The sequence below is a fragment of the Drosophila gunungcola genome, chromosome 3R, assembly GCF_025200985.1.
Source record: "Drosophila gunungcola strain Sukarami chromosome 3R, Dgunungcola_SK_2, whole genome shotgun sequence".
NCBI lineage: Eukaryota > Metazoa > Arthropoda > Insecta > Diptera > Drosophilidae > Drosophila > Drosophila gunungcola.
Genome location: NC_069139.1, coordinates 28,353,802 through 28,366,904, shown reverse-complemented (window position 1 = coordinate 28,366,904; position 13,103 = coordinate 28,353,802). Strand labels below are relative to the sequence as shown.

The 13,103-nt window shown below is 37.3% G+C and overlaps 1 protein-coding gene across 2 annotated transcripts in view; it reads left to right on the top strand.

Annotated features, from left to right (window-relative positions):
* The window catches only part of LOC128251741 (5-hydroxytryptamine receptor 2B), a 36,409-nt gene that overhangs the window by 22,150 nt on the left and 1,156 nt on the right, over positions 1-13,103 (top strand). For both annotated transcript variants that reach the window (XM_052978878.1, XM_052978879.1), the window contains 6 exons: positions 159-1,264; positions 6,188-6,412; positions 6,470-6,668; positions 7,741-8,184; positions 11,327-11,710; positions 12,446-12,742. In XM_052978878.1, the coding sequence (XP_052834838.1) occupies positions 238-1,264; positions 6,188-6,412; positions 6,470-6,668; positions 7,741-8,184; positions 11,327-11,710; positions 12,446-12,742 (2,576 nt within the window). In that variant the 5' untranslated portion in view covers positions 159-237. The remainder of the gene's footprint in view (positions 1-158; positions 1,265-6,187; positions 6,413-6,469; positions 6,669-7,740; positions 8,185-11,326; positions 11,711-12,445; positions 12,743-13,103) is intronic.

Sequence of the window (13,103 nt, the reverse complement as noted above, 5' to 3'; positions counted from 1 at the left end):
TTTTTTTTGCAAAAAAAAACAACTTATCTAGTATCTGAATTAAATAGTAGCTGAGGTCGTAATTTCGGTCGAAGGACACGTAAATCTAACATGAATTAAATGTGTTGTAAATAGCCAACTAGCTGTAAATAATCAACATTCCCCTCTTTCTGTTGCAGGCAAATACTTTGCATTTTACAACAGCGACTTCTGCGAGTCGTTGTTGTCGTGGAGGGAGCCGCACAGCTTTAGGATGAGATGGAGATGCAAAGCTACTCTGGTCATGGACCAACGACTGCAACACCAGCAACATCAATTGCAGCAAACACAGCAGCAACACTCTCACAGCGACACTTCAATTGTCGACTGGAAGAGGCGGCTTGGCCTGAGGTCTGGCGGCCGTTTATTAACTGCGAAAGCAGAAACAACAGCAACACCAGCAGCAACAGCGACCACATCCTGCCCACCAGCAACATCCTCATCAACGACAGCAGCATCAGCAGCAACACATTCCAGTGTGCTCGTCAAACATTCGATAAAGCTGAGCAGACTGCATCCTATAGATGCGATGAGGAGAGTCCTTTGTCTGAAAGCTGCACGTTGAGGCTGAAGGCGCGACTGTTGCAAGTGCCATACGAGGCGTATGAGCAATTTCGACTGGCAATCAACGGCGCCCTCAGTGATAATGCGAGTGATACACTTAGTGATAGTTCGAGCTGCGAGAACGGAGAGGATGTAATTGGATTGCAATGTGAGATGGGGCCAGCGCAGGAACAATTCCTCTGTCATTTGCAGCAGCACGAGATAAATCCATTTCGGCAGTTTGAGAGCACGGAAGAGCTCCCTTCAAACGATAGCTTGCTGGAGGCGTATCAAATCGAGCTGACCGACGGCCTCTGGTCCTTCCTCAATGTCAGCGGGCTAATGGAATCCGGCAACGACACCTTTGGCCTTTCGAATGGCTCCACCACCAGTTTAGATGTGATTCTGTCCAACTACACAGCACTGACCACAACAACAGTCGCTTCCACCGCAGCCACATCAGCCGACTTCGGGGTCACCAAGAGCTTTCTGGACTACAGTCCGCACGGCTACGATTGGCTGTTCCTGTTCGTGGTCTTCTTCATCTTTGCGGGTGGCCTGGGCAACATCCTCGTCTGCCTGGCCGTTGCCTTGGATCGGAAGTTGCAGAACGTCACCAACTACTTCCTGTTTTCACTGGCTATAGCCGATCTGCTGGTCAGTCTGTTCGTGATGCCCATGGGTGCCATACCTGCTTTTTTAGGTGAGTGCAGTTAAATTATTGTATTATTTTGCCACCGCAAGTTACAGCATCTATGGGTCAGTTTAATAGTCAAAAAAAAGTGTTTTTAAAAATTCTCCAAGAATTCCCTTTAAAAACCATTAAATAGCTTTTATTCCGACTTCCTTAAGACAAACTTTTTATCTTCCACTTGGCTTCTTCGAGTGTACTTCAGCAATCAAGTGGCAATGCATGTCAGCGACTAATGCATTTGCACATGAATTATTTCGACGCCATTTCCTCCACCCTATGCTCATCGCCAGCCGGCTGCCACGCCCCCATCCGCCTCGCCCATTGGCATGAGTTGTTAGCCTCGTTGTCTGCTTCCGCTTCGGCTCAATTACACACACAGTACAATGCAGCAGTGGTGCACTGAGCAAAATAGACAGAAATAACATTTATAAAACAATAAAGAGTTCTAATTTTTTTCTTGATTGAGCGTACTTTAATTCAATTGTGATGGATTTCAGAATTTTCTTGAGAACGGACTTTGTATTTCAAAAGTTTTTTGAAAACGTTCGCTTAACAAGTTCAGTGTAACAAAATCCAAAGTGGCAGAAGCAACAAACTATTATGACAAACGCGTGACTTTGCTTGTTGATGTTTGAATAAGGATTTCGTTTTTTCTTTTTCTCTTATTCCTCTTACTCTGAAATAAGCAATCTGTATTCGGGCCAAAATAAGGAAGCATTTTCGACACGAAAAAGTGCATTTTTAGAATCAACACTAAGAGTCGAATCGAAATAAGTTCCTCCCATAGAAACACTAAAGTAATGGGATAAAACATGCATGCTGTTGTGATTCCCCAAAATCTGGAGACCTTTGAGAACTTTTTTTTTATACAAATAAGTATTTGCTGGCGAAAATCGAGGCCTAGGTTGGTTCAATATAGTCCCTAACTAAATAACTACTAAATTATATAACGGTATAGAAACAGACAGACAGAAGGACAAACATACAGACGGACATGGCATTATCGGCTCCCCTATTGAGCCTGATCAAGAATATAAATCCTTTATAGGGTCAAAGGTGTCTCCTTCACTGCGTTTCAAACTTCTGACTGAAACCATAATACCTCCAGCAAGGGGATATACGAGGTGTGTTCAAAAAGTATGGTGACTTTTTAAATTTCACGGGCAACATATTTTGGATTATTGTTTTTTTTTTTTTTTTTTTTATTATGTTGGTACACTCTTCTCTAACCTCTGTACCAAGTTTCAAGTGAATCCCCTTGTTTGTTTGGTTGTGAGAGGCGTGAAGGTTACAAGTTTGCGTGTTCGGCGATTTTTTGTTATCGACTAAATAAATACACTTTTTAAATGTTCCCATTCTACACGCTGAGATGAAAATGCCTTTGTAGGCAAATACGAAATGCGTTCCGAATGGGAACATTTAAAAAGTATATTTATTTAGTCGATGCTTTTTCATTTTTGTCACAAAATTTGGTATCTGATGTTTTGTATGTTGGAAATGCGATCGTCACGTCCTTTTTACCGCGTTAAGAGGTGTTTTTGGTTTTATTTGGGTTTAGAAAAAAACGAAAAATGTCAATTAAATAAAATGAAAACTTCGTAGTTTTTAAATTACATAGGACATAGCTTCAAGCTTGATTCATTTATTGGTTTAATCATCTTTTATTAAAATCTTAAAACGAAGAAATTAAATCCAACCTCAGCCTTAAAAATATGCTAAATCAAACATTTTTAGGTTACTGTTTACTCACAAAATAAAGTCCTACCCATCCCAACACTTTTTATCCTGGCCAGAAGTGAATTCAACGTAGCGAAAGCAGATCAAACGCTGGCATAAATTAAGCGTGCATTCATCACCATACGTGGATCCTAAACCTGAAAATGAAAAACAAACCCTTACCCGTGCCCCATTTACATTTTTTAATGCCTGCCCAAGCACATTAACAATATCGTTGAAATTAATTTATCTTTAAGACACATCGTTTTAGGGCAACCACTTTAAAAACAAAATAATGAAATGATTATTTCTTGAATTCCAGTCTAAGCTTTTCAAAAACCACCATAGCTCCAAATACAGACAAAAATATTTATCTAACGTGGAAGTGGTTTTCGCAAACTTTAGTATTGTTAAGTCTAACACAAACTTGTAAATTAAAAAAAAAATGAAAAAAAAAAACCATTTACATTAGAAATCAAATTTTATAACTTTTTTGTTGCTTCTTTTAAATCAACTTCAGTCATCGAGGAATAATTTTATAAGTAAAACTGTTCCAACTCAAAAAGATTTTCTTACTAAAATTGTACACAAATAAATTTTTAAAATGTGGTAAAAATTAATAATAATGAGAGAAATTGTTCTATAATTAAAAATTAAAGTGCACATTTTCAAATTTTATCCAACATTACTGTATAGTGTCAAGTGTTTTACGGTCGAGACTTTCGACAACGTTCTTATTTGTCATTTTTTGATTTTTCGTTTACTTAGTATATTTTGCCAAACTAAAGGACCATTCGCAGTTCTCAGGACTGAGGTTAGGGTCTGTTTTTCCACTTTTGTGTTTTTTTTGTGTGAGTGCTGCGTCGAGAAGTCGACGAAAACTGTAAACTAAATGTAACTAAAAGCCTTAAGAGTGGTTTTAGCTACAGCGGCAACAATAACAAAAACAGCGACCCGAGCCTTTGCCAACAATTAATCCGAAAATGGGGCCAGTCGGAGGTCTTTAGTTTATTTAAGTTTATGTAAACATTGGTTATGGTTCGGTCAGGGCTGTTAGTTATTTTCCGCACTAATAAAGGCTAGATTTTGCGACAACTTCAAAACAGGCCAAACCCATTAAAAACACGGTAAGAAAAAAAAACAAACCAATAAAAATCAATAAATCACAAATGTATTTATGCGGGAGATATGCTTAAAAGTTTTGACCCATTCTTACACTTACTGGCATTTCATTTGGTGATAAATATTTTCAAAAATATTTGATAGGCAATCATTAACTTTAAAAGGAAGTGGTATGATTTTTTTATAGAAACAATAATGAAATATCCTTTAAAAAAAAAAATATCATGAGCTGCCTTTTAATTCTTTTAACTGGAATTTATATTTTTTTTAAAAACTATTTAATACGAAATGATAAATTGTAAGGAAATGCTTTTAAGGGGTAGTTATTTTAAACGATAAAAGGTACTATTAAACTGTTATCTCTTAGTCCCGGGACTAAAACTATTTTTTTCTTACCATATCCTTCGCTATAAATAGTATTGAAATATGGGAAGAAATGTTTTAATGGTAAAATAGGTAAATTAAAATGGTAAGCACCTTTTCATATGAAGGTAACTTCCAAATAACGTTATCGATAAAGTATGTATTTATGTATAACAAGAAAATCTTATTTGATTGAAGGCATTTTTCATTTCTATATTGACTGCAGCTGTATTTGTTTATGCTTCTGCCACTTGAGTTTGCCATCACACTAAGCGCACCACATGGCGTATGCGTAATAAACATTCTGACAACTTCCTCACACATTTTCCGTCCGTGTGTGTCTCTGACAACCAAATAAAACTAAATACGACATGATATTCACCCCCAATGGCAACGCCCCAACTCCTGTTTGTCAGCATTTGTTTGGCAAAAGGACCCTTATGTGTATGTCTCTGGCCAAGGAGCGTGTAAAAGCCCACCACACCCATCACCCAGCACTCGAATGTCCAACGCCCAACGCATTTAAGCGCAATTTGTACTAATTAATACTGAATTCGACTCCCGGCAGGACGGCAATTGAGTTTTTGTAGTGGTTTTCCCATTGAGAGCTTGAGCTCGTTGGAATGCCAGCTGTCTATTGATGTCAAGGTGGATGGGTCAGTCTAGTGTTAAGCAATTAACCCACAGCACGAAATGAATCCAAATTAAAGGGACACATCACAAAAATACCACTTGTGTGCATAATGAAAGATTCAATGAATAAGAAAAACATTTTTTTCTTGTAGCTTTTAGGACCAAGGCTCCCAATTAAGCCGATTTGTTCTCAAGTGGAGAGCATTCCTGTAGGGAAATTCTGCATAGATCTAAAGAAACCTTATAGTCTGATTCCATTGGCGCATTAAAACGCATTTAGCCTAATGCGCTTTTATTTACTTCAAATATTCTTTAAATACACCACAATTAAAGTTTTTCTAGAACGATAGTATCGATGGTGAGCCATCGACCATCGATAGTATCAATTGTGGTGGGGTTCTATGTGATCGTCTCACCCGATTCCAACAGGTAATGATAGATAACACCCTTGTTTTCTGCTTATGGACATGCATTAAACCGCTTTTTCAATTTTGGAAAAACAAGCGGCTAGCAGAAAAAATCTAGATTTCAAACCCCACCAGGTTCTTAACGCCTTAAGGAAATGTGTTTATGAAAAACCAAAAAAAAATGTATTCCTTAAAATTATCAAACCATTTTGGCCGGAACAAATAAAGATATCAATGAGACTACAGCATCTATTTTGAATTTCATCACACGAGAAATGGTTGCGAATTAAAATACGATTTTAAACGACTACAGTAGCCTACTATTCTTGCTTATAGAAATAATAATTAATAGATCACAAGAACAGTCTTTCACAGTCAACTGTTACTGTGCTTATACGATGGCCAATTTACACACAAAAGGGAACAATGAATTTTGACCAAGGACGTGAAATGTTGGAAAGCAGCCAGCATAGCTTTGTAATAAATAAAATATGTTATTACAACAAAATTATGATTTTTTATCAGATCTGTTTATGCTGTAGGTGCGATGGTCACGTGCTTCACCTAGTTACGATTTCTTTTTGTTTAATAATATCACGATTCTAGCTAAGACAGGATGGTGTATTTGAAAAGGAACCAATTGATTCGGTCTTATTAAATTTACGCAAATCTAATAAATTATGCTTTTCAGGTTATTGGCCACTGGGCTTTACCTGGTGCAACATTTATGTGACCTGTGACGTGCTGGCCTGCTCGTCGAGCATCCTGCACATGTGCTTCATCAGTTTGGGACGCTATATGGGCATACGGAATCCATTGGGTTCGAGACATCGATCCACAAAGCGGTTGACTGGTATTAAGATTGCTATTGTCTGGGTGATGGCCATGATGGTATCCAGCTCAATAACAGTGCTAGGTAAAAAAGTTGGGAGGTGTTGAAAGTTAACATATATTAACATATTATTTTTGATAGGTCTCGTCAACGAAAAAAACATAATGCCGGAACCCAACGTCTGTGTTATCAACAATCGGGCTTTTTTCGTGTTTGGGTCTCTGGTGGCTTTCTACATACCCATGCTTATGATGGTGACCACATACGCCCTGACAATTCCCCTCCTCCGGAAGAAAGCACGTTTTGCCGCCGAGCACCCGGAAAGTGAGCTTTTCCGCAGGTAAGTCAAGAAACAGGTTCTTTATTGACTTATTATCTTGTGTAACTGTAAGAGCGTTTTGGAATATTCTGCACAAAGGTTAGAAAAATAAGCTAAAAGTAAAAGGTCTATTTATTATTATTCTTAGCCTTTACTCACTACCACCAAATAATAAAAGATCAATAAGTAAATACAAATTATACTTACAAACAATATATATATATATATTTATATATATATATATATATATATATATATATATATATATATATATATATATATATTATATATATATATTCCTTTTAAAAACCAATATAATTGTCTCTAAGTTTTGCAAGCTTATGTTTAAAAACATAGATACACTTTGATTCAATCAAATAAAATTGAATTAATTTAAAACTAGTAACTTATTAAATATTTTCGTCAGTTTTCCATCGACACACAATCATTATCGGGGTTACCGCTATATTTCCGTCACTCATTTTATGGCGTTAATCGTTTTTCGCTGTCTCCTTTAAAAACTGCAAACTCTGCCACTGATTGGCTGCCAGCGGTCAATCGAAGCTCAAACAAGCGCAAATTAGCAAAAACTCAATCAACTACCAATCATCCAGCCATTACGATTTCACTGCAATTAAAAACATAAATATTTCAAATTTATTTTAAAAAACATTATTTTAAACACAAACAAAATTCATTTATTAAAAAATTGTCATAGAAACTAAACTATTATTACATGATTTTTAATCTTTTGGGTATGAAAAAATAATAAATTTCTAGTACTAAATTAAGCCCACGAAATAATCAAAATAAAACATAAGTGATTTAAGAATATTATAAAGTACTTTTTACTTAAAATATTTAAAAACCTTCAGATTATAAATAGTAAGCGGTACTTTCCCACTTACAGAAGTTTTTAAAAGTAAAACAAGAAAGTCTAAGCTGCTCACTGGCATACTGTAATAAATCTATTAATTGATATGAACTCAGATTCTTTACTTACATTATTATTTTAAATAAAACATATTTTAATTCCTTTTGTACAAGCTTATGTCAAATATGTTTAGTGTACCTGTGATTTACACTTTTTCAGGCTGGGTGGACGCTTCACCATAAGGTCGCAGAACAGCCAGCAGCAGTTGCAGATGGACAGCAGCAACAACAAGTTCCTGTCAATGGGTGACGGCACTCGCAACTTTAATAATTCGGGGGCGGGAATAGAAAAGGGAGGAGTCATACGGGGATCTGCCACCAGGGGAAACGGCGTGGAGCCCGCCGAACGTCCGTTGATGCAGCAGCGAACGACGAGTTGCAGGAGCATCGGAACGGTCAGTTTCCGCAACGTGGCCAACGGCAGTGGGGATCGCGGAGGAAGTGGGTCCAGGGGGGCCACCGCTGCCCGCAGCAGCTTCCGGTTTTCTGGCGGCGGCATCTTGCGGCACTCGTCGTCACCCGCCTCGAGCTGCCACTCCACCAACAAGTCGCACTCGAGCAGCTTCTGGCGCAAACACGGTGGCAATCCCAACCTAATGGACAGGTGAGTGGATAAGACTTGAAAACTTAATTACTGGGGTGGCAACTCGTTGTGAATTATGATGGAAATATTCCCAAGACGGGTGCACGTCTGCACAGAATAGAATCAAACTAGAATTTAAGCAGAATTATTTAATAGCTTATTTTTCCCTCTTTCCTTAGTTTTTTGTACATAAAGCAATAGATTTTATTCTGCACAGAATAGAATCAAACTAGAATTTAATCAGAATTATTTAATAGCTTATTTTTCCCTCTTTCCTTAGTTTTTTGTACATAAAGCAATATATTTTAAAATGTAAAACGCTAATATTAATAATCTATTTTGCTGTACTTGGTTTATTGTTTTTATCCTTTTTTCGCCTAAAACCTTGGCAACTGTTTGTAAATATAAACTAAATAGGAAGTAACATGAACATTTTGCAGATTGGGTATGTTTTGTTCACCGATTTGAATTTACATTTTGAATTGACCACGAACATAACTCATCCATGAAATTTAAAGCTTTTGTGGTTCAGGAACAAAGCCACAAGCTTAGACAAATCCCAAGGGTTTGCGTCTCCCAATTTCCCATCAGAAGCAATTAACAAGCTTAAGTAATAACCCAAAGAACATCTTAAGTACACTTATTATCAAATAAAACAAATTGAACTGCTTTATAAACACCTTTTGATTAAACTTAACCTGGTTAGTGATCAAGATCACTTTATAATTTCAGCCTAAATTTAAGACAAGAGATTAAATTTTAAACAAAACGATAAAACAACTCAATACCTACTTTAAAAGTTTATAATCCACAAAAGTTGAACAGATGAATTCATTTTTTGTATTCCTCTATGAAACCAAGCAATTATTGTCTTGCTTGCCGCTCACTCTTATTAACTACGTAGCGGTCTTAATGCACCACAATATCATTTTATTTTGTAAGCTAGTTTACTTCTGTGCACATAAATACTTTCAAACCATTAGATTTGTTTTACAAGTTTTCAATTCCGCTGGCGGAAAGTTTTGGGGAGAAGGGTTTTTGCCTTATTTTGTAACCACATTCTTTGCTAAATTTTTTTCAAAATGTAAGTAATAATTACAAAATAAATGCAAAAACTTTACACAGCTGCAAATTAAAACGTTTAAAGCAATTATTTTATTGTATAGTGTCTATATCTATGTATAAACATATAAAAAATTAAATTAATTCCCCTACCATTGCAAAGAACAATCAATTATATATCTTCGAGCTATTAAATGCACATTCACAACATTCACATGGCGTATACGTAATCTGGCGCGTATGGTGGCTTGTACATAAATCACTCATACGTCATGTGGTGCAGGGGGGGGCAAAAAAAAACATGAAAACACGAAACCGTTTGTCGCACCACTTCAGCTGCTGCCACAGTGTTGTTTTTGGAACAATAAATACTGCATAAAATGCAAAAAGGGAAACCGCAAGAAAGGAAAATGTCGCATCCGACATTGTTGCCAGCCGTCCAGACATGCAGCAAAAGCCTCAAAAAGGACTCTCAAAAGCTGTAGCAATAAAAGCAAAGTGCAACCAAAAGTGCCACAGAAATTTGCAGATGACTTTGGCTGCTGGTTGTCAGCAGCGTTTTAGCATAACTAAAGCGACGGGCGAGATAAGCCCTCGACTTAAGTCGGGAAAAAGCTAATAAATATCACGATTATACGCTCCGCGTTTTTGTACTTTTTTCGTCTGACGAACAAGTGGCCTTATAAATGTATGAATTCCTAATGAGCCAAAGGCCCCAGGTAGAGTCGCCAGTCTCGTGGGAAATATGACAACTTTTTGTAACTCGCTACCAAAAAGCAAAGAAGTTTAGCCGGGTAAAGTTGTTCCTTTACAAATTGTTAGTTAGGCATTTGACGTCGCTTGGACGATACATATTTATATTGGGGCTTTGAGTTTTATTCGCTGAGCCAGCAACAGTTTTAAAGTCGACCTATCTTTTGAATTGTTAGGGGACGAAGAAAGAAATAGCAAAATTGGACTATTTATTCAAACAGGGATAGCTGCCATCGGAACATATACGCACATAAATCGGAATTTAGATGTTTTAAAGAGTATTAAATTTTTTCAATAGCTGCAATGGTATATTAACTTGGCTTGTCGAAGTTTTCTTCCTTTCTTATTTTATTTTAGAAGTATGCAATTAATTTGATTCTAGTGAGTCGCTGGTAATTTTTAACAGCTGGTAGAAAAAATAATTTGGTGGCGAATTCATACTATCACTCATGTGAGAAGAATTGTTTCAAAAAATTGAAGGTAGAAATTGAAGCTTGAAGTTGAATGTTCCATTCCAGTCAATGTTATTCTGAAAACAATAATCAATTATTGTGGTTCAAAAACGAACAATAATGATTTCACTGACAATAATGCTTATAACGACAAACAGCACTGATATTATAAAACACAAGCTTTTCGTCTAGGACATCGTTTTAGCTGAGATAAGGCACTTAGAGTCGTCAACTAAAAGAAAGCCAAATTAACCGCACTAACATAACTCCAATATAATAGGCACTTTGCTTTCATTTCCTTTTTACTTTCATCAGCCCATCCTGCAAACAAGGCATTTAGCTAAATTGCCAAAGCCAAGGCTCGACGAGAAAACATAGCGAAAAAATTTTGTGAAGGCGGTTCAGAGGTTGCAAACATCTGAAATTCATTACATTTAGCTTCTAGTGTGCTTCGCTCCCCTAAACTCCTCCATTCGGCAATCATTACATTAGAAGCCAATTTTATCAACGGTAGAGTTTGGTGTCGGATTGGGAAGGGCCCTTGCAATCAAGGGGCTTTAATCTAATAATATACACTCGCTCGGCTATATAAGAAAACAATCTAAATATGCAATGCTTCTTGTACAGAGGGAAAAACCAAAATTTTTTGTATATCTATTATTGTTTAATTGGTATAGTGCTTTCGTAGATCGTAAAAGTTTGCAAAAAAAAATTGTGTCAAACATTTATATTTCTGCGGGAACTAATTTCGAACCTTCTTAATTTCAAATAAATATATTTATTTGATGTAATATTTTATCTATAACCCCTATGATTAAAATCTAGAAAAGCTATTTCCCGCAGTTATTTCCCTGCCTCTTCTAAATTGCGAATATTCGTTCTTCACCATCCGACAGCCATCCAAACAGACGGGCCTCTGTGCGTGTGAGCATCTCTCAGCCACAATTGGGTTACCCGACAAATGGAAGTGGCAATGGAAGCGGAGCTGGAGCTGGAGCTGGAGGCGGTGGAACTGGTGGGGCGACGGAATCTGGAGGGGGTGGCCATGGCTCATCAACTGCGACAACGAGCTGCACAACTCCTGAAGGCACCAGCATGATGAGAATCGCCACCATCCAGGGCCCAAGTCTGAACCTCAGCCAGAGTCAGGGAGCTGGAGGAAATCATCTGCTGGAGCAGGTGAGGCCCACGGCTTCGAAACCTGATGAACGGCAGCGCCTCAAAATGCGGCCCTTTAAGTTTGCATTAAACCGCGTCGCCACGCCCACCCTAAATTTACGGTGAGTGAGGATGGGGAATTTAATTACATTGTCCAATAAACTTCAAGATAATACAGATGTGAGAAAAAAATATACAGGTTGTGGTGCACAGATTTAATTTACTTTAAACACAGGGGTAGGTTAATATGTGCACTCAAAGATAAAAAACCAAAGCTTATAGGTAACATTTTTGGAAATGCAGTTTCTGTTTCTGTTTCTTGATCACGAAGTTAGTACGAAAATTCTTTGATTAAGTTTTTCTAAGATGTAAAGCTTAAACAACTTGTTTGTCTTTCTTTTCGTGTTTTATTTTATATCCCTAGTTGTAAACAACCAGTTCATTTTCAAAAAGATATAAAAAAAACACGTGTAAGCACAAATTTTTTGAATAAAACATACTTTTCATCCAGGTTTCAGTGTGCTGTATCCGAATCAAGAACAGTAAAACTGTTTTATAAGTATTTTTTGCATAATTTTTGTCGAACTCTTTCATCTATATTAGGAAACCATCCTTTTTAAGATGTTTACAAAAGTTAAGGAACGATATATTTATATTTTGTCGATTTAAATTTGTTTAACAGTGTTTACGCTTGGAAAATTGTAACTGAAAACCTAGAGCATCTAGCATGAAATTTAAGAAAGAACTGTTAAATATTTAACCCACAAGTTTTTGCTTTAAAAATTTCAGAATGACAGAATTTCAATATATATATTTTCAGAACCAAATATACAAATGATTAATTTGTATCCTTGCAGTTTCCTTAACAATCGCAGCAAGCGGAATAGTCTATCGGCCAATGCGGTTGCCACAGAGCAGAAGGCCACCAAGGTGCTCGGACTGGTGTTCTTCACCTTCGTTCTGTGCTGGTCGCCGTTCTTTATCCTGAACATCATCTTCGCCGCCTGTCCCGAGTGCCAGGTGCCCGAGCACGTGGTGAACACCTGTCTCTGGCTGGGCTACGTCTCCTCGACGATCAATCCAATAATCTACACCATATTCAATCGCACGTTCCGGGCGGCCTTCATCCGCCTGCTCAAGTGCAACTGCGAACGGTGAGTCGTAAAGGGCCACAGTGCATTGGACACAATTCATTGCTCTGGGGAGTACATTGTGCTGGGAATTAATGTGCAACGTGACGTATGATTGATTTAAAGGGATTTTTACTTTTTCAGTGGAGTCAAGTGAGTGTGGTGGAGGAAGTGGGTGTGTATAGCAGCGAACAAATGAGCAGTGATTAGAAATCGAGCACTGGCAAAGCGAATTGAGGGGAATTCAGTTGAGCTAAAGGGAGAAAGAAAAGTTCGGTACATTAAATTGGTTTGGAACAATGATTGTACAAGCATTGAAATAGGGATCTATTAAATCATAGAATTTATTTTATGTACTATTTTTTCCCTGCACATGGACATGATT